Source organism: Aquarana catesbeiana, linkage group LG04 (genome assembly GCF_042186555.1).
Source record: "Aquarana catesbeiana isolate 2022-GZ linkage group LG04, ASM4218655v1, whole genome shotgun sequence".
Lineage (NCBI taxonomy): Eukaryota > Metazoa > Chordata > Amphibia > Anura > Ranidae > Aquarana > Aquarana catesbeiana.
Window position 1 is genome coordinate 589,825,588 of NC_133327.1, and position 22,474 is coordinate 589,848,061.

General features: G+C 45.3%; 1 protein-coding gene across 4 annotated transcripts in view; it reads left to right on the top strand.

Moving 5' to 3' along the window:
* RALGAPA2 (Ral GTPase activating protein catalytic subunit alpha 2) overlaps positions 1 to 22,474 on the top strand; it is a 604,731-nt gene that overhangs the window by 565,734 nt on the left and 16,523 nt on the right. Inside the window, exon 40 of one of the 4 annotated variants that reach the window (XM_073628149.1) lies at positions 8,457 to 8,486. The exons of the other annotated variants lie outside the window; for them this stretch is intronic. Coding sequence (XP_073484250.1) covers positions 8,457 to 8,461 — 5 coding nt within the window. The 3' untranslated portion in view covers positions 8,462 to 8,486. The remainder of the gene's footprint in view (positions 1 to 8,456; positions 8,487 to 22,474) is intronic. 4 annotated transcript variants of the gene reach the window in all.

Consider the following 22,474-nt stretch of genomic DNA (forward strand, 5'->3'; position numbering starts at 1 on the left):
ACATCCACTAGTTGGGCTCTATGGATGTGTTGTGATATCCGCCGGAGAACGCCAGAGGGGACAGATGACAAGCCCCTTGAGGTGTCCACCTAGGGACTCAGTGGGATGTTGAAATCCCCCCCCCCCGGATGAAGTTGTCCCGCGGAGAACTCCAACAGTCCATCCAGAGCACTGTGCACAAAGATATCCTCCTGATGGTCATTTTGAGCATAGACATTCGCCAGTGTCACTTGTACATCACCTACCGAACCTTTGAGAAACACAAAACGACCCTCTGGATCCACCAACGTGTCACGGCAGATCCAGGAGAGTTTACTTGATAGGAGAATTGATACTTCTTTAGATTTTGCTACGGCGTTAGTCGCATAAGATATAGGGTAAAATCTGTTTTTGTTGTAAGGGATTCTAGTTCTCTTAAAATGTGTCTCTTAAATAAATGCCACATCAGCGTGTAGATTTTTTAGATTATTTAAGCGCATACAGCGTTTTTCGTGTGTGTTCAGCCCCTTCACGTTCAGTGAAACAATTTTAATAGAAGTCATCACTACTGGGAATCGGGGGGGAGGGGTCTAGATGTGGGGACATAAAATGAAAAGGAAAGAAAGAGTAAAGGGAAAATCACTTGGTATTAAAAAGCCAAAATGTGGACAGTGCGACACCATCCACTCCAGTAAATGAGGCGAAATAAATTTGCAATAGCACACCTCGGGAGACTGTGCCTTAACCTATGCGGGGGAGAGGTGGGAACAGGCTCAAGGAGAGCCGGTCCATACCCACCCACCCAAACATATAGAACAAATACTGTACCAGATGAAAAACCTGCCATGTGGTACAGAGTGATAGGGAGCCGATAATTGCGGTGCGCAGCTTCGGGCCCGCCTCACGGAATGGGGTCTCCAAAACCACGCAGCACTGGTCTCACCTCCCTCCCCATAGTCGGGAACTCTGTGCAAGCAAACCAGTTGCATAGGAGAAGTAGCCCGACCAGCCGAGGAACCTGGACCCATACCTCTCATATGGAACACTGACTCACCCGAACCCCTTCAGTCATCTCTTTTTTAATGTAAATGGTTCGTCTTCCGCGACTCTACTGGTGGTATGCGGAGCGCCTATTTCCTACAGCCCGGGGTGCCCCCACGCACGCCCCCTCTCCCCGAAAACAGGCCGGGGGTGAAAGGAGCGGTGGTGGAGCCCCCACCAATGTAAATATTACATTTAACTGGCGCCCAACATTACAATGATTGTTATACCCGCATTCCCATAGATTAGTAGTGCCTTTATGCAAACCTGGCGACTCTGGCCAACCTAAGATTTAAAAAATCCTGGGTATTTTTATTTTATTTTATTTATTTCAGGTACTTATATAGCGCCGTCAATTTATGCAGTGCTTTACATATACATTATACATTCACATCAGTCCCTACACCCTCAAGGAGCTTACAATCTAAGGTCCCTAACTCACATTCATACATACCAGGGCCAATTTAGACAGGATCCAATTAACCTACCAGCATGTCTTTGGAGTGTGGGAGGAAACCGGAGCACCCGGAGGAAACCCACGCAGACACAGGGAGAACATGCAAACTCCAGGCAGGTAGTGTCGTGGTCGGGATTCGAACCAGCGACACTTCTTACTGCTAGGCGAGAGTGCTACCCACTACACCACTGTGGTATGAGTAACAGGTATGTTAGAGAAGGCAACTTATATTTAGTTCCACATTATGTAGACACCATTCGTAAATGTGCATGAAATATTAAGGCACTAAGACCTTTAGGATACATCTTTGGGGATAGGTACTCCAGTACTCCAGCCTCCCTCACTGTGGGCTGTCCTCGCAGAGGGGATAGGATTGTATCAGCAGCAGTTCAAGCCTTGTAGGAGGCACCTCGCACTTGAAGGCAAAAACATTAAGGAACAAAGCCCTTGATAAAAATATGAATGGGTTCAGCCAGTTAATTGAGTTTTTCAGTAAGACACATGATTTCTTAGCCAGGTGGTAAGAGGGGGAGAAACATTAGCTATGTTTATCAGATCAAAGGGGGAGACAAAGCCGCCTGTCGAACATATTTTTTCATGACTCACATGGACCCTCTGGGGAAGTGAATTGAGACCGTCTCAGGCTTCTCTGTGGTCTTGGAGAGAAATTCCTGCGGGTCACGGCTGTATTGGAGCGACCAGCTGGTCTGGGAAGGTGTTGAAGCCAGTTCGGTACTGCAATTGGAGCTGTCTCCATAAAGGCAAAGGGGGCAGGGAGATCTGCAGGCGTGTGGAGGGTAAAGGATCGCTGGTTGTTGCGAAATGTGTCAGCGAGGGGGAAACCCCACCAGGTCCAGGACTGGTCGGAGTAACACTCGGCACTGTAATGTCAAGATCAGGTAAAATTTTGATCACGGCACCATCAAATTCCACTCTTTCCGCTTCCCAGGCTTTCCGCATCATGATCTCCTTATGTGAGTAGCAGTGGATCCGACAGATTACGTCCCGTGGCCTCTCTGGGTCAGGGGAGCGGGTGCCCAAGACCCTATGTATGCGGTCAAATTCCAGAGAGGCCGGGAACAAGTCACCCGCTAGCTGTTGGTAGATTGCAAGCGTCGTCGCCGGTAGGTTCTCCGCGCCCGTTGCTTCTGGAAGCCCCCGGAGCTGTAGGTTGTTGCCCCTACCCCAGTCTTCGATTTCCTCCACATGGAGCTGCAGCGACAGTGCCGTGGTAGTATGGAGAGCCTGTTGCGACTCTAAAGCAGTTACCCTCCGTTCGAGTTTCAGCCACAGCCGGCTCTTCAGGGAGTTCAGATCCTGATTGACTGCTTTGCCATTCTTTACGGTGTGTGGCCTCCACCCAGCTTATTAGGGCTTCTATATCCGAACTGGTCGGTAAGGCCTGGAGAAGGGACCGTAGCTCAGCATCTGCTCTCAGCTTCAGTGGCTGATGCGTGGAGCTCTGCGGATCAGGAGAAAACTTTGCCGGGGTGTCGGAGAAGGTTTCTGAGATAGAAGAGGCCGCCGGTGAGGTAGGGGGATCTTGTTGCATCTGGACCTCGTGCAGAAGATGCATCGAGTTCCACCATCTTAGCTACTGGGGAGGCCGCAGGAGGGTTGGAGAAAAACGTCCTTATTCCTCCCCCGGGTTGCACCGCTGGAACTGTCTTTTTTTTTCCCCTTTGCCTTTTTCTTCTTAGCTGAGTACATTCCGGTATAAGTACAGCAGATTAGATCAGGGTGAGTAGGTAGGGGCCGGGAGCTCAACAGACACACTTCAGTACTCGGCCATGTCCAGACCACGCCCCTTTGTACAGAATATTTGCACATGTTAGCAGGCTTACCTGCAAAAGTCTGCAGTCTCATTTATGGTTCATTATCTTTGGACTTCTTGATTGGCCAGCCAGAATTAAGAAACTACTGTCAGTGGCATAACTAGAACCTTCAGGGTCCCGGTGCAAGAAACCATTAAGGGCCCCCCTGAACCCCAGTCGGGGCCCTTCCCTCCGAGTCAGGTGGTGGAACTCCAGGGCACGATTACAGGTACGACCTTTGTGAGCCCTGTAGTTCTGCCACTGGTATCAGTAGTTTTTTATTATTTTTTTACAATTTTTTTAGGAGCCCCGTGGGGGAGCTTTGGTGACATTTCAGAGGTCTAAACAGACCAATTAAGTGTTCCACCTTTGAGACAAAGAGGAAGACTGAGGACACAGCCCCCAATCTCCTTCTCTGTAGCCTCAGCTACATAGAATGAATGGACAGGAATAGCTCTGTACAGAGCTTCCTGCCCATTCATAAACTGAAGCATAGTAAACGCAGTTTACTATATGCCACAGTTATGAATGGACAGAGTCAGTGATCACTACACATTTACTGGCCCATTTCCCACTCTCCGTCCTGACAGATCCCCAGCAGCAGCCAGCAGGAGAGAGGATGGGGGAACCTGGCAGAGCCGACGAGAAGGTCCGGGAAAGAGCACACGGGCTGGAGTGCACACCTTGCTGCTACTGCTGTACCCATCTCCAGTGACCGCATGCTGGTACTGCTGTACCTCCCCCCCTGGTGTCCAGTGACCCCTGCTGGTACACCCCCCAAATAGCTGGGGATTCAGATTTCCTCTGTGTATTCTGCCCCCTCCTCCATCCTGGCACCCTAGGATGGCTGACGCCAGCCTTGCCAGCCATTATGGTCTATAGATGGGGTTTCTGTTCTTAGGGGAGGTAGGGTCCTGGTCCCCAGGTAAGATGGGATCCCTAGGTAAGATGGAGTCCCCATTGCCAGGGGAGATGAGGTTCCTGTCCATAGGGAGTATGGGGTCCCAGTCCCCAGGTGAGAAGAGGGCCCTGTCCCCAGGTGAGAAGAGGGCCCTGTCCCCAGGTGAGAAGAGGGCCCTGTCCCCAGGTGAGAAGAGGGTCCCTGTCCCCAGGTGAGAAGAGGGTCCCTGTCCCCAGGTGAGAAGAGGGTCCCTGTCCCCAGGTGAGAAGAGGGTCCCTGTGCCCAGATGAGAAGGGGTCCCTGTCCCCTGGGGAGAAGTGGGCCCTGTTCCCAGGGGAGATGGGGTCCTTGTCCCCAGGGGTGATGGGGTCCTTGTCCCCAGGGGTGATGGGGTCCTTGTCCCCAGGGGAGATGGGGTCCCTGTCCTTAGGGGTGATGGGGTCCCTGTCCTTAGGGGAGATGGGGTCCTTGTCTCAGGGGTGATGGGGTCCCTGTCCCCAAGGGTGATGGGGTCCCTGTCTCAGGGGTGATGGGGTCCCTGTCTCAGGGGTGATGGGGTCCCTGTCCCCAGGGGTGATGGGGTCCCTGTCCCCAGGGGTGATGGGGTCCCTGTCCCCAGGGGTGATGGGGTCCTTGTCCCTAGGGGAGATGGGGTCCCTGTCCTTAGGGGAGATAGGGTCCCTGTCTCAGAGGTGATGGGGTCCCTGTCCCCAGGGGTGATGGGGTCCCTGTCTCAGGGGTGATGGGGTCCTTGTCCTTAGGGGAGATAGGGTCCCTGTCCCCAGGGGTGATGGGGTCCCTGTCCCCAGGGGTGATGGGGTCCCTGTCTCAGGGGTGATGGGGTCCCTGTCTCAGGGGTGATGGGGTCCCTTTCCTTAGGGGTGACGGGGTCCCTGTTTTAGTGGTGATGGTGTCCCTGTCCTTAGAGGTGCTGGGGTCCCTGTCTCAGGGGTGATGGGGTCCCTTTCCTTAGGGATGATGGGGTTCCTGTCCCCAGGGGTGATGGGGTCCCTGTCCTTAGGGGAGAAGAGGGTCCCTGTCCCCAGATGAGAAGGGGTCCCTGTCCCCAGGAGATATGGGGTCCCTTTCCCCAGGGGGGATAGGGTCCCTGTCTCAGGGGTGATGGGTCCCTGTCCTTAGGGGAGATGGTGTCCCTCTCAGAGATTATGGGGTCCCTGTCCCCAGGGATGATGGGGTCCCTGTCCCCAGGGATGATGGGGTCCCTGTCCCCAGGGGTGATGGGGTCCCTGTCTCAGAGATGATGGGGTCCCTGTCTCAGAGATGATGGGGTCCCTGTCCCCAGGGGTGATGGGGTCCCTGTCCTTAGGGGAGATGGTGTCCCTGTCTCAGAGATTATGGGGTCCCTGTCCCCAGGGGTGATGGGGTCCCTGTCTCAGAGGTGATGGGGTCCCTGTCCTTAGGGATGATGGAGTCCCTGTCCTTAGGGGAGATGGGGTCTCTGTCCCCAGGGGAGATGGGGTCCCTGTCTCAGGGGTGATGGAGGGGGGTATGTGATGGTATGTGTGGGGGATGGGGTCATCTCACTCACCATGACCAAGCTGCAGGCCGGGCACTCATCCATGGTGGCCTGGGCTCCCTCCAGAGTGCTGCACAGAACATCAGTTTATCTTCCAGAAAGACCTGTCATCTGTGTATGACGGGGGAGAAGGGGGGCTGGCAGACAAGCCTGCGATATCCTCCGAGGAGCCGTCTCTCACAGGGCTGCACTGCATCTGTGTGCTTAGTTTGTTTGCCCGGGAGAAGCATGCAGTGCAGTGTGAGCCGACTCAGGGGGCGGGACTAACACCGGACTGAGCGGTGCTGCATGGAGCAGGAGAGGGGGACCCAGAGGAGCTGGCTGTGGACACAGGTCATGAGGGGAACGCAGAACTAAAGAGCAGCCAGTGCAGTACTCGAGCATGGAGCTCTGCTAGTCACTCCCCGCCTCTAGCCAGCAGCCACCCGTGCGCACAGGCACACGCACTGGTACTCCTAGCCTATGACGCCGCCGGCCATGTGTAAAGGGGGGCCGCATGGGCCCCCTGCAGCACAGGGCCCAGTCGCGGCTGCGACTCTTGCGCCCCCTATAGTTACGCCCCTGACTACTGTGTATGCACACAGGAGATAATTCATTAGGCACCTGACAGATGTTGGGATTCTACACTGAGCTTCTCACATGTGGCTTAAAGCTGAACTCCAGGTTTTGTTACACTTTACATAGTTTGGGCCAAGCTGGCTCAAACAAACTATGTCCCTCACTAAGATGTGAGGCCCCTGGATGTGCTGTATAAACTGTATGTAGCTGCGGCTCCATACTGCACTGCGCTGTGTTCTGGGTGCAAGCCGTGACTTCCTGTCTCATACCAGGAACACAAAGTCTATCTGAGCGGTGCTCAGCCATTTATAGAAAGCGATGTATTCTAGCAATGAGTCAAAGGTTGGGACATTATCAGCCCTCCTCCCTGCCAATCAGAGGAAGCTTTGTATTCATTGCTAGAATACTTTGGAGAACATAGTGATGTATGTTGTATGTAACCTCAGCTACATACATTATATACAGCACATCCAGCAGCCTCACATGTTAGGGACACAGTTCATTTGGGCCAGCTTAGAAAAGTAAAATGTAACAAAACCTGGAGTTCAGCTTTATTGTACATCTAAAAAGACACATCGGCAGGTAGGTAAGATGCGTTTTCTGCAAAAGACATACAGAGTCTTTTCTACAAGGAAAGTCTACCTACCACTAGTGCCTTTATTTTAATAGGAGTTTGGTTGGTTTTTTTTTTTTTTACTTTTTTTTTTCTTTTTAGATTGGATTGGAGCTGAGAGTGGTTAAATCTCTTGTCCTTTTTTTGCCATCTTGGTGATCTTAGGGAGATTCCCTTTGCTTTCTGTCTCAACAGAGAGTCAGAGGAAATCTCTATAAAGGGAGGGAAATCTCCTCTTAGACAGTTTCACCTGAAGAAGCGTTCCCAGTGAAACATTTATCCTTTATTTCTGTCCCGGTGACTACTCAAATTTTGGATTTTCTTTTACTTTTATTCTGGGTGACAGTGATCACCAGGAGAAATAGAAAGGGTTAAATTCCCCCTTGTGGAGACACAGACAGCAGATAAACTGAGGTGCTCCGCTTATGATGACACTGTATCATATATAGTTACAAGAACTAGCCCACACACCCAGAGGTCAAAATGCAAAAGTGGTCGCTTAAAAAATAAGAAGGCACATAGCATCCACTACCAAAAAAAGGGGAACATTGGTAAATAGGTGATGCAAAGGATGTTCACTGTCAAAAATTAAACACCAATCCATTCAGTACCTTACCCGTACACCCAATGCTTAGGTCCACAGCTTACAGTGACACTGTGATACAGCTTGATTACAAGAAAAAGTCAACACATCACTCATGGATCTCTCTAAATAGGGTACGTAAGTGATGTGCTGGCTGTTTCTTGTAACTGAGCAGTAACACGGTGTCACCATAAACTGAGCACCCAGGCATTAGGCTAAAGGGTGCTGGATGGATTGGACAGTTTTTGATAGTGACCATAATGTGCACTCCCTATTCACCCCCAACAACCCCACCTTTCCCCTTATTTTGGTGGTGGGTGCTATGTGCCTTCTTATATTTTTTTTTATGTTGGCACTTTTCGTTTTGACCTCTACATTTGAGGTGCATGGGCAGTGTGCTAGCTGTTTCTTGTAAATGAGCAATAACACAGTGTCAGCAAGCCGAGGATTAGGCATATGGGTAAGGTGCTGGAAAAACTACAGATTTTTTTTTTTTTGGGGGGGGGGGGTGTCCCTCACTAGCTTTAGATGCACTTTAGATATAGAGTTGCATCAATCTGTTTACTTAAACTGAACACTTTTTGTTATGCAGCTAATCCTTTTAAAGTATGTATGATCATTAATAATATGTTGTTGTTGTTAAACATTGCCACTAGTTAGAAATTGCCATTTATTTGTCGATTACAGTAGTTGGATCAGTGAAAATGTATTCTGGTTGCTTACTTTGGGTCATTGCTCAGTTTGTATATGCCTGTTATGGGAGTCCTCCACTTTGGTCAAAGAAAATATCCAGCGTATCACCTTTAGTGCTGCTACTGTTTTATAAGGGTGCATCCACAGTATGGCCCCCAATAGGTGTAGGTGCTATGGGTAACATCTGCCAATTCAATATTCCGCTAAAAATGGCTGATGCAGCTAATGTGTTGTGCTTAACGCCATCTTGTGTTTTTCTTTGTTCTTTTCCTTCTTTTAGATTAGAAAACTCTTTACGGTATTGGGAAAGGTAAGACTTCTGCAACTAGGAAACTGCACTAGTTACCCTGGCTTGTTTCACAGTGGCTTTTCTCCATCCGACATTTATTATGCATTTTGTAAGAGGGGGATGAAAAACAAAACCAAAAATCCCTTTCCAGCCAAAGAAAGCAATTTTTGCGAGAAGCTTCTCTGAAACAAGTGTTATTGGGAACGAACACCTGACTGTGTAGTGGCACTGACAATAACTCTGCACCATTAGTAATTCCCCCTGCCCCTGCATGTCTGAGCTTCAACGGAAAGGCGCATTCTTTTCCCCTTTTCTCCTGCTTCTGTTTGCTTGGGGCGGAATCTGACACCAGCACCTGCCATACTGGAACATGTCTTTGTTGCTTTGCACTTTTGTTTGAATTGCTGCAGGGACGCCAATGGGAGTTAAAATCCATTTACTTTTTTTTTTTCTCTCTCTCTCTGTTGCCTCGCTCTCATTCCCTCTGTAAGCTTAAGAAGCATAGAATAGGATCTGCAGATACACAGATAAGAATCGGCACGTGCTGTGCAACTCTAGCCCTTTGAGTTAGCTAAACTTAATAAGTACCTTTCTTTTTTTTTTTTTTTTTCTTTTTCTTTCTGGGGGGAGGGCAGATTGGGCTTCTGAATGGAACAGCTGGGAGAGGAAAGGCAGACAAAAGAAGGGGAAACATTGAGTGCTATGAACCTAGAGATTGGGGGGAGCAGTCTACAGAGCAGGGAGCAGGCTGGCCACACGCCAGGTGTGACCTTTGCAGGCTCATTGGCTCTGCTTGTTTGTCTGGGCAATTTACAATTCAGCACTAGGGCTGAAAGACAGTGACAGCATACTTGTTGTATATAATAAAGGATGCAGAGGAGGGCTGGTCCGAGGCATAATGATCACAATGAATGCTGTAAACTCACCAGGGGACAGTATACTATATTATTCCCCTAAAAGTTAAAGAAACAAAGTATGTGTATTAAAAATCACCAGTTATTAGCTGAATTTCATGCATGGCACAAAAAGTCCTATAGTTAAAAGAAATTAAATAATAATAAAAAATTCCACACGATTAAAACCGATAAAAGTACTCACCCAGTTGTTATAACTCATTATTTGTCCCCATATTTTATGATACTTTACAATCTGGAGTAATCAGCAATAAAACACGTCCACGTGATTTACTGAAAGATAGGATAAAATGTTAGAAGATTTGTCCTACATAGCTGACCACCCTAAATAAAAAGTGGAGCTGAGACATGGGGAACAGGTTTATACAAAGGGCCAGCTATATTGCGGTATAAAACATAACCGTTTATAAGACGGCTGCCTGTGAATTATATGCAAGTACAGACATTAAAGGCTGGAAGAATCAAAATAGTCTTATTAAGAACGGGGTTCCTTACACTTATACAATCATATTCAAATCTTCCCTGCAAGTTGGAATCTTATTGGTAGCTGCAAGGAAATAATGCCAGTTTTTAGTAATGGGGAGTTATTACATCACTGTGTGATGGGGACAGAGGGGATAGTGCAAGTTGGGGAAGGGTGGGGGTAATTGGAGAGAGAATAAAGATATAAGGCGTTGTCTGTTTTAAAGGACTCTAGAAAAACTGCCATCACTACAAGATTTGGTGATTGCAGCACATTTTAGTAAAATGTAGTGTCCCATTTTGTCTCGCAAGAAACATAAAAATGTGAATAATTAGTTTGATATGTATGCTGTTAAATGTCCATACCTGGAAAGTTTACATAAATCATTACTCTGTCAGGTTTTGAGTAAACTGGGACCTAAAGCAAAGAATAGTGAAGCTGTTGCCTATAGCAAATGGGCAAAATCCAACTTCTGTTTTCTCCGTGCAGAAGAGAGAATGAATTTGAAGAATTTCAGTTGGTCGTAATCACGTTTGCATCTCTTTTCTTTTTTTTTTTCAAATGAGATCTATTGTATTAAAAATTGTAAATATTTGAATCATTAAGAATGCAAAAGGAATTAAAAAGCCTTCCACTAAAATACAATAAAGTATTGCTATAAATCTTTGAAATAGAAGATATTTACGTAACATCAATTCCTTAACAAATTTTAAAATTGAGAAACTTGCTATGATTTTGAGAACAGCGGACAGGGCCATGCAGGTTGTTCCCTTGTATACAGCCAGAACTAGAACTTATTGCACAAAGAGAGATGTATACCAAAAATAATGTCAACCCCCAGTAAATATTTCTTCAAATCTTTTCTTACAAATTGGCTAGTGCCAATATCTGAATTCAGAGAGCTCTGTCTGAAAAAAACTGTTCTTAATTAAAAAGGCCTTTATTATATTGGGAAAAAAATTACATCTCATGTATGAGTATGTAACAAGGAAAAAGACTGCTAATTAATGTAGAGCACTGTTTTTTAACGCAAACTCAATCTGATAACCGTTAGGGATTTGTTTGCGCCTGCTCATGCCTTAACATAAATGGTTGCACAGGACATCTATTTGAGTGGAGCATGCTGTGGGAGATGTTCTGCAATAACCACCAACAAAGTTTTCTAACTTGTTTTCCCCCTGTAAGCCTTGACCAGTGGTGTCTACAGACACTCTATACACACTAGATTTGGATGGTTTGGTGGTGGTTTGTATCACTAAAGCTTTACACTCCCATGCTGGCACTAAACTTCATACCTCTACACATTCACTGCTACTACCTCTGTTGGGAAGTGGAAGTTTTGTCTTTGTCTCACTTTGCTCATCAATCTCTCTACAAATTATACAGTTTACAAACTGCTTCATTCTATATGGTAGGTTTGTTATGTGTTCCACAGTTATCTTGTACATAGTTATCGTGTACATATATTTCACTGTAGATATTTTAACATTTGCAAATTATATTATCTGGAAACAGGTGATGGGAAACCAATTTAACAATCACTAGAATGAAAGTTTTCAGCTTACTGCTGTAGATAAGAAATTATATTGCTACCCATTTTTAATAAAACGTTCATCTGTTCTGTTATTATGGGCAGTTCTTGAATGCATACTTTTATTCAATAGAATAGTTAGAACCTGATTTTCAATATTGTGGATCAAAAATAGCTATGGGTATGAAACCAGATTTGATATGCTAAATGCCAGGAAAATTATCTACTTTATTTTTTGAGCGTTTGCTTAAAGTGAAATTCTTTTCTAGCCAGAACGTAAATACCATTTTTTTTATGTTGTCCAGTATTCATCTAGTTTACACTAAACTGTTTTATTTATATGTCCCCTTGTTACTAACTTGATGAATAATAATGTCTTTTTTAGTGCCTTATTTTAGTTACAGCTAGAGCGCCTTGTCTGGGACGAAGTGGGTTAATTGGTTTACAGCTTGGTGTGGAAACAGACCTTCAAAGTTTCATTACAAGAAAAAGGCCAAGTAATTAGAGTTCATGCCAGGCAGCTTGCAAGTGGAATTACAATATTTGTATGAAAGGCTTTATTTTCTGTGGTTATTACTTGCTCGTTGTGCAGCTGCTGTCTCTCTATCAATCAAGATGCTTCACAAGAAGCTTCAAGGTTGATTGCATAGTTAAGGATTTGCTAGAAGAAAGTTTGGACTGATGGAATGTGCAAAGTTTTCGGGCTAATGGAATGTTGTGAGTACTTGTAAGCACCTAGGTGTGGCTTGTCTTTACACAATCCTGCCTGTTTGGACTGCACTGTTCTTTCTATGCACAGGAGCGATATTGTTGAATAGCTCACATCAAGGCTGCTTGAGCTTGCCCAATTGGCTGAATTTGTATTAATTTGACCATCTGCCATTCTGTTTAGCTGCAGGAACATATGATACAAAAAGCCTCTCCCTCCCCCATCCCCATCCCCCGAGGGAACACGCACAAAAAAAGAGGATAAAGAATTTCCATTCCTAACTCCAGACTAAGCATCTGCATTTTTTCACAGATCGGTTTTCTTTATGTACTGTCCATTACTGATTTAGATTGTTGTCTTTTGCTTCATCTGCTTTTCTTCAGGCTCCTACCATGTCTTTTTTTTTATTCAGATGTGTTAACCTTAATTTTTAATTTAAAACTTGTGAAAATAAAAGCTCCGAAAATATAAGGAGCATTATTTTAAGACCTGTACATCCCATATGTCATGCAGCTTTGCAGTCCCCCCCCCCAGACAATTATATTTACTTGGGGTTTTTTCCTGTGTTCTTAATGGTTTTTAAGACACCTGCATTTGTGCCTGATCTGACCATTTATAGTCCAATCCAGGAATGTTTGTCTGTAGGTCTTTCCTGGCTGGGCTGTCTCACGAAGGGAGTAATTTGACCAGCATGAATTTCTCCTGTTCAATAACTTTTTTTACCCTAAAGGCCCAAAGAATCCATCCCTACAGGAACAAGCACGCATGTTCACCCAATGTAGGCATTTTTAAAGTATAACTAAAGGCAATACTTTTGCCTATTTGCGATAGAGTGAAGGGGGATTAGAACACCTATAAGGTTTTTATTGCTGTCTGTGCCATTAACATTGAAAGTATAAGTTAAAGTGGTGTTCCGGCCGAAATTATACTTTTTAGATAAAAATACCCCTATAATACACAAGCTTAATGTATTTTAGTAAAGTTAGTCTGTAAACTAAGGTCTATTTTGTTAGTTTATAGCAGTAGTTTGTTATTTTATAAACTTGCAGCAGGCCGTGGCCATCTTAAGTGTGGGCATCTGAAGCCAGACTGTATTTCTTCCTGGATCTCATCCTTGCAGATCTCGCACATGCTCAGTGCAGCACAAGCAGTGTAATAGGTTTCAGGCCAGGTTTCCATAGCAACGGCAGTGTCAGAGGAAGTTGCCGCCCCTTCCCAGAAGGCAGTGCAAACAGGAGATGATGCGATGGGCCACGGCCAGGGAGGAGGAAGTGAAAAATGAATACAGCAGATATACAGTAGGTGCTAAGAAAAAAAATGTAAAAATATCCAATTTGTTTACAGTGCGCAGTTTAGTGAGGGATGCTGAAGAGTTGTAAAAGTGGGTGGAAGCTTGGTCCAAGGGTGAGATTTCTTGGCTGGGCAGAGTTCACGCAGTGAAGATGACACTCCTGCCCAGACTACTATACCTTTTCAGGGCCATCCCGATAAATATAAACAAAGAACACCTTTCCAACTTTCAAAAGAAGATCACCAAATTTATCTGGGGGGGGAAAGGACATAGATTTCAACAAAAAACCCTATTCCTTCCAAGAGATCAAGGTGGCATGGGGGCTCCTCAGCTTCTCTGGTACTTTCAAGTGGCCAGGCTGGCCCAATTGTCCACGGTATACTCCAAGGCAGAGAAGCCAGATTGGATTCAGATAGAGAGACAGGCTGTCCCCACATACACCCTGGACTTTCTCCTCTGGACGCCTCACAAACAGAGACCCCCAATTCTTTCCCCTTCCTTATCTCAATCATTTCACATATGGGATAATCTAAGGAAAAATTCGGCCTTAGTCTCAAGATGTCTTCCTCTAGCACACATCTTCAATAACCCTGACTTTCCCCCTGGGTTGGATATTAAGGCTTTCCGTTGGTGGTTGGACAAGGGACTGTATCGAATCGGACATTTCTTCACAAATGAGGGTGCTATCTCCTTTGAGCAAGGTGTAAGGCAACTGGATATTCCGAACTCTGAGCACTTCAGATTGCATCAAATTAGACATTTCCTCTGTCAACGTTGGAGAGGAGGTATTCCCCCACACACCGCCTTCACGCCATACGAACTTTGGTGTGGTCGCTCTTTTGAACAGAGGGGGGGGATCTCCGTCATCTACCAGTCCCTAGCCTCTCACCCCCAAAAAATCCCCTATATGCTTGACTGGGAGAGGGATCTAGCCTTTGAATGGGAGATCTCTAATTGGAGATGCTCCTTTGACAGAGCCTTTAAAGGCATCAAAAACATTTCCTTAATCGAAGGAAGTGTCAAGGTTATAACAAGGTGGTACCTCACATCTGTCAAGCTCTCCAGAATGTTCCCAACAGCTGACCCCAAGTGTTTTCGAGGGTGCCAGCTCTTGGGCACAATGGCCCACATATGGTGGGAATGCCCCAGACTAAGGCCCTTCTGGAATAAGATATTCTCCCTGATACGGAAAACGACACAGATCCAAATCCCGAAATCCCCGACCACAGCTCTTCTTAACGATAACCTTCCCAAGATGCCGAAGAGCTCACGTAAATTGACACACTTCATCCTCTTAGGTGCAAGACTCACCATTGCCAAGGCCTGGAAACAGCCCAAAGTCTCGGTGAAAGCGACAATCCACAAAATCTCGTGGATCATGACCCAAGAGAAACTGGCCAGCATCCTAGATGATAAAACTAAGCAATTCGAAGCCATATGGGAACCCTGGGCAAAGTTCGTCGGCATCTCTCTCATACCAGGAGTCCCACCCCAAAACTAAAAGGGGTCAATTTCGGAGGCGGGGGCCCCTCCAGACGGCCGGCTAACCTTCCTGTCTCACTTCTCCCTTTTACTCTTTTTCTCTTCTGCTCTTTTAGTTGTACTTTTCGTTGATCGTGTCCCTCTGCTGGGGGAAACTAGGACAGAGCAGCATGTAATGGTTGTATTATTTTTTCTGATCAAAATTCCTTCATATTGAGACAAACATCACTCTTTTCATTGCATGGTTCTAATTGATAGGTTATAATTTCCAGTAACTTTATTGTATAGATCCTCGAGACCTTAGGGCCCTAGGTCAATCCTTGGTTAGGAGAGGAGGGGGGCTCACACTGTGCACAGCATGATCCCGTTAGGGGTGCCGGTGGGATCCCCTAGTGCCTCTCCAGTCGACAAACATTTCCCTTAGGGGTCTCTCTCTATGTTTACACCTGTTACAAGGTCTCAAGCATTTGTTACTATACGCCATAGACGGACAATCTCAATGTGCCTTATAAATGCTAATTTTCTAGACCCAGCAGGCGTATCTTATATTTCAGCGGATGTTACATAATATGTGATTTCAAATTCTGTTTTTTATTATTTTCTCTTGTTTTTCTTTTTTTGTATAAAACCAATAAAAGATTTTGAAAGTAGAAAAAAAAAGTGGGTGGAACTCCACTTTAAAAAATAAATAAAAAATGTTGGGTTGTAACCACAAAAGTAATAGAGGGGAAATCTTCCAACGGGGACACTAGTTCTGGTGACCTGAGGGTCCCCAAGAAATTCTCTTAATTTTCAGGGATTTCCTCTCACTTCCTGTTTGGCTATGGAACATGAAGTGAAGGGAAATCTCCGCAATGGAACACAGATGAAAAAAAATCTGACAGGGGTTATAACCCTCCCTTACGCTATCCATAATGGAAAAAAAAATGCCTATAGCTCTACTTTACGCTGTCAATAGCCATGGCAGGTCTCCCTGGAATGATTACATGTCTATAGGAGGCCCCAACCACATCAGCCAGCCATTCTGCTTTGATTCTTACTGTTCTGTCAGAGTATCCTGCATCTATCTCCCTTCTCTGAAGACACACATAGTAACATTCAGTCAAGCACAAGGTACCTGTTTATGGCTATGGCAGTAGTCTAAAGTAGTGGCAGTCCAATTTGGTATAGGGGATCTCAAATATGGCCCCTGACATTGCCAAAAAGTTGTACATAATGTTTACAACAATTCAATCTTACCTGATGGAGTCCTTTTTCCAGCTCTGAAACATTGTTTAGATGTGAAAATCAAAATTACCTTGGCCAAGCATTTTGGTTTGCTTATAAATTGTATTGAGCCCAGAGTTCTGAGACTATAGACTCTTTATACAAAACTGCTAGAGATCACTGCTATTACTGTCCCTTTACAAATCGGTGCTAGAACATTTTGCTCCCTAAAGCCTCTCCTGAAAAATTATGATATTCCTCTCGGTAAAGTCCATTATAAAAGATCAGAGCAAAAACAAACACTTACAATGGGAAAAATGGACAGCACAGAAAAAAAGTAGGAAAGAAATAAACTAAAACATTTACCTACTAGAACTCAGTCTAATAAGTATTTTTTTCTTTCACTGGCCTAAGAACCAAGCTAAGAAAAAGGCAAAGGCCACACAATAAGTGTCAAAGGGCGGCATGTGATCCTGGGATTGCAGGTTGGGCACCAGGGGTCTAGAGTATCTGAGGCCTGTAAGATCCACACCAAAACTTTTAAAGCCCAACCATAAATCCATAAATTAAAGGGGTTGAAAACTATCAAGGGTTTTCACCTCAATGCATTCTATGCATTGAGGTGAAAAACCTCCTGTAATGCTGCTGCCCCCCCGAGCCCCTGTTTTACTTACCTGTACCCCCTCTATCTCGCGCCAGGGACGAGCACACCAGCAAAAGCCAGTGTCTCGGGTCCTGATTGGATGGATTGATAGCAGCGCAGCCCTTGGCTTCCGCTGCTGTCAATTAAATCCAATGACGCGGGGGCGGGCCAAGCACCACTTTCTGTGTGAATAGACGCAGAAGCAGGACACGGGAGCGCGCCCGCTTGGGTGTCCACAAAGGAGAGCGCATCTCCGGGGGAACTCAAGAAGAGGGGGAACCAGGAGCGCCACTGAGAGAGCCCAGAAGTGGAGGATCGGGGCCACTCTGTGCAAAACCAACTGCACAGCAGAGGTAAGTATGACGTGTTTGTTTTTTTTAAAAAACCCTGAACCTTTACAAACCCTTTAAACAAAATCCACCCTTGCAGTGGACCCTCATCATGTCAGGTGTATTGTTAACTGCTAACAAGAGGTTAATATTCTCAGTAAAAGATTATAACAAGGACACAAACAGAAATAAAACAGGTTCTAACTCTTTCCCACTCTACTCAAACTGAAAAAAAAGTATTGGCTAGAGATGGTTGAACAGACAATTGTACAATATTTATTGTGAACAGTGCACCTATACACTGGAGTGTCACAATTGACTGTTTTACCTCTCATGCACACACAAGCAGCAGAATGGCCCATTTTCCAATGTTCTCTCACCTGCATTAAGCATTGATCAGATCTCCATACATTGACAAATCTGGAACAATTTCAGCTTGTCTCTGAAATCATTCCAGTTCTATTTTTGTTCATATAGTTTAGAAGTTTTTTCATGGAATGAAAAAATGAATTTGCTGGAAAGTACAATTGGCTACAACTGTGAAAAGATCAATGACCTACAGCTGTCGGCGGTATATTGTGGTCAGACTAATATAAGATAATTTCTTATTGCATGCCATAGCTTTATGCACATTGCTAATTGTGCATAAATGTCTAAGATGTATGAGATTTTTCTTATACACTATATGGCCAAAACTTTGTGGAAACCTGACTCTCATCCCATATGAGTTTGTTGGACATCCTATTCCAAAATCTGGTAAATAAAAACAAACAACTTTAAACAATTGGGTACTTCCAACCTTGTGACCACAGTTTGGGTAAGGCAATTTTCTGTTCCATAATGACTGTGCCCCTGTGTTAAAACTCAGCCCCATAACTTGGTTTGATGACTTTGGTGTGGAGTCCTGCATTCCTGAATCTAATGCTATTGAACACCTTTGACATGAATTAGAATGGCGGTTGTGTTCCAGGTCTTCTAGTCCAAAATTAGTACCAACCCTCACAGAGGCTCTTTGGAATGAATGAGCACAAATTTCTACAGACATACTCCAAAACCTTGTAAGAAGCCTTCCCAGAAGAGTGGAGGCTGTTATACCTGCAAAGTGGTGGCCAACTTCCTGGTAATACCAGTGGATTTGGAATGGATTTCCAAGAAGCTCATATAGATGTGGAGGTCAGTTGTCCACAAACCATATAGTATATTTGCAATTCAGGTCATGCGACTTTCCTGACACACTGCATACCTAAATTTGTGACACCACTGTCCTTGTCACCTCCATCATTGGCAATGAATAAGTTTTACCACACTGTTGAGGCCTTCCCTGTGCTCTTCTGTCCTGTAGGTTGCGAAATACCCTTCCCTTTCTAGTTTCTAGTGTTGGGTTGATAGCACATATTAACACAAAATTTGTTCAAATGAGACTTTGACTAGTTGTACTAACATCTTTTTTTTTAGTAAATGAATACACAACAGGACTAAAGTAATTTTTTATTTCTTTTTTAATTCAATAGCCCAGCATGAGGATATTTCCATCCTTAGTTCATTTTATTGTGTGGATGGAGGGAACTGTTTTTATGAAAAAATCTTTTAGTATGTGGCCAGCTTTTTTTCATCAGTTAATGTACACATTTCTGTTTAAAGTGTATCTATTCCAAAAAAACTCTTTTTTGTTTTTTAGATTTGGATAGAATGCAGAAAAGTACCACTATCATGTTTTACTGCTATTCAGGGCTCCATTAGAGAGATTTTTTCATCACGTCCTGTTCCGTGGGCAACCTTTCACTTAACTTTAAAAAAAATAATAATTTTCTTATCGTACATCACAGGACACAGAGCCATAGTAGTTACTATGTGAGTTATAGGCCACCTTCAGGTGATGGACACTGGCACGCCCTGAGACAAAAAGTGCCCTCCCTATATAACCCCTCCCACTACTGGGAGTACTTCAGTTTTTCGCCAGTGTCTAAGGTGTTGGTCACGAGTAAAGATGTGCTGTGCTGAGCTGAGCTCCACTGGAGCAATCTTTGCTGGGGCTAGCCATGCTGACGGGATCCATTCAAATTGAATGGTAGCCGGGCCTCTTATCTGAAGAGACAAGGTTTTTTCCTGTGAATGCTTCTCTTTTTAGAGAGCTGGACCCCGGGATTCAGTACTTTTTGGTAGTAAGGCCATAAAGTTTTACTGGCGGGTGCTGTTGCAGGTCCAGGATTGTGGGTTTCCTCAAGGATCCCCAGCTCCTGAAGGTTTAACGGAACCCACCACGAAGGGTGAAGATTGGGTCCGTTGGTTTACCACAGAAAACCCTGCGGCGGGAAAGGTAAGTGGAGTTTTCTAAGTAATGATTTGAATTTTCTTATGAATGTCTAATTTAAAATCAGTAAAATGTTGTCATGCCTATGTGTCACCACTAAGGGCTGTATTGAGCACTCACAGCCTCATGCTGGAAACAGCGCTGTGTCAGAGAGCTGAAATGCCGGACATCAGGACCTCCGGTAAGCTTGAGGGGGGGTTTCTCCCCGCTTATCACCCCCTGTGCTGACAGTCTCCCCCTCGTGGGGAAGGAGCGCTCAGAGTCTTTTTCTAAAAAAAAAAAAAGACAGTAACTAGTGCGATCAGCGCGCCGCTCGGCAGCTTGCAAACTGTCCCCCCCCCTCGCCATGCTGTCTCTCGGTAGGTACGAGAGGACTTGTAGTCCGCCGCTCGCGCGGGAAAACCCTTACTTTTAAAAAAAGTGTGAGGAGCCGTAGGCAACGCGGTGGGCGGGGCTTGTCGGCATTCTCCGACGCCCAAACACGTGGAGGCAAGTTTTTAAAAGCACACTGTGTGTTACTGCAGCCTGTGGAGGGACACAAGAGCACAGAGGTGGCATTAACAGGTTTGGTGACACAGGCATTTCCTTTGACACATTTTTTACTGCTGCATCAGGCTGGGCATTAATAGCAGCAATTGTGCTGGACTATAGACCTAGCAGAGTATGCATTCCTTCTGGTAGTGCCTCTGCTTTGTGCATCAGGCTATGAGCAGAAGGGGGACAAGGAACACCTTAAAGGGTTCTAGAGGATCGATTGTTTCACGACAACCTAAATCCATGTCTAAAAAGATGGCCTCCTCCTCTGAGAGTGATGTGGCCAGTCAGAGTGAGCTGTCAGGGGAGACTGGTGTTGCAGCAGCTCTGGACACTTCAGCCCTTATATATATCACTCAGGAGCTTTTTTCTTCTTTTTTAAGTTTGGAACAGAAGATTGATGCTTTATTCACTTCCCACAGTGGGCCCAAGCGTAGCAGATCCCCGTCCATTGCTCAGGACCCTCATGCTGAGGAACAAGGGGCGAGAGATCATGAAGTTCTCTCAAAGGATCAGGAAGACTCCTCTTCTGAACATCCTAATATGGAGGGATCAGCTTCACAGGAGAGACAGTTGGTACACTCAACTTTTTTACTGCCTGTAACGCAGTCTATTGATGAGCCCACCTCTGGTTTGGGATCGCTAAAGCCTCCCCAATCTGTTGATACCTTTCCTATCCATTCATGGCTAAAAAAGCTGATGTATTCTGAGTGGGAGCACCTAGATAAACAGTTTTTTCCTCCAAAAATGTTTCTATACTTTATCCTATGGAGGAGGAATTCTGTAAGAAATGGGGGATTCCAGCAATTGATGCTGCTATATCCTCGGTAAACAAAAACCTGACTTGTCCTGTAGAAAATGCGCAAATGTTGAAGGATCCAACAGATAAAAAGTTGGAATTTCTTTTTAAGAACAACATTGCCCTTGCAGGTTCAGCCGACTCTTGCGGCAATTGGAGTATCTCAGTCCATAAAGGACCAGTTTGTAGAGGCACTCAAAATTATTCTTGATCAGCAGGCCCAGCAGATGGCTGGCATATCTGAGGCACTGTGTTTCACAGTGGATGCTATGAAAGATTCTATTATTCAAGCCTCACGGCTTATGCTAGGGCTGGTACATATGCGCAGAGTCCTATGGTTGAAAAATTGGTCAGCCGTAGCGCCATGTAAAAAGCTCTTGGCCAGTTTCCCAGTTGTTTGGAGACGATCTGGATAAGTATATCCAAAGAATTTCTAATGGAAAAAGTTCTCTTTTACCAGTAAAGAAGAAGTTTAAACGTTTTTCCTTTAAACGTGCATCTTCTCCAGTACCAGGAGCATCTGCCAGTCTCAACGGCCTCCACCGTTGGGTTCAAGAGGAAGACCTCAAGGGCAGTCCCAGGGCCAAAAGAGGACTTGGGGCAGGAAACCCACAAAGCAAAATACTAAAGCCTCCTTATGAAGGGGCGCCCCCGCTCGCTCGGGTGGGGGGAAGGCTTCTACATTTTTCAAAGATCTAGCAGGAGCAGTGCCAGGACAGATGGGTGGATTCCTCAATTTCTCTAAGTTACAAACCAGAATTCCGATAATTCCCATCTCCCCGTTTTTTAAGATCAAACATTCCCAGAGATCCAGGGAAAAGGGAAGTCTCTGTTTCTGGCTCTGGATCATCTCTTGTCTCAGAAAGTGATATTAGAGGTTCCCACAAAAGAGCAGGGATCAGGGTTTTATTCAAACCTCTTCACGGTACCAAAACCAAACGGGGAGGTAAGACCCATTTTGGATCTCCAGGATCTAAACAGGCACTTGAATATTCGTTCCTTTGGCATGGAGTCAATCCAATCGGTTGTCTCCATTCTACAAGGAGGAGAATTTTTGGCATCGATCCATGTGCCAATTTTTCCCGCTCATCAGAAATTTCTACGCTTCGAGGTAGAAAATCGTTATTTTCAGTTTGTGGCTCTGCCTTTTGGTCTAGCCACCGCACCTCAAGTGTTCACAAAGATTCTGGCCCCTCCTTTAGCCAGGTTAAGGGCTCAGGGTATAACAATTCTAGCCTACCTAGACGATCTGCTCTTAGTAGATCAGTCAGTCACCTGTCTAAACCAAAGTTTAGTCTCAGCCGTAAGTTACCTAGAATTCCTAGGCTGGATTCTCAACCTAGAAAAATCCTCCTTAAAACCATCAAGGAGATTACAGTACTTGGGGCTGATCATAGATACCGTTCAAAAGAAGGTATTCTTACCCCAGGGAAGGATCAGTTCCATGAAGGAGCTGATTCGGCTTGTCAAAACAAAGAGAAATCCTTCCATTCGGCTTTGCATGAAATTGTTAGGAAAGATGGTGGCCTCATTCGAGGCCATTCCTTATGCACCGTTTCATTCAAGACTGCTGCAAAACAGTATTCTGTCGACTTGGAACAAGAAGGTCCAGGCTTTGGACTTTGCAATGCGCTTATCCCCCGAAATGCGTCAGTGCCTCAATTGGTGGTTAATATCCAACAACCTTCAACAGGGGAAATCCTTTCTACCAGTATCCTGGAAAGTGGTAACAACGGATGCCAGCCTTCTAGGCTGGGGAGCAGTCCTGGAAGAAGCATCTGCCCAGGAGAAGTGGTC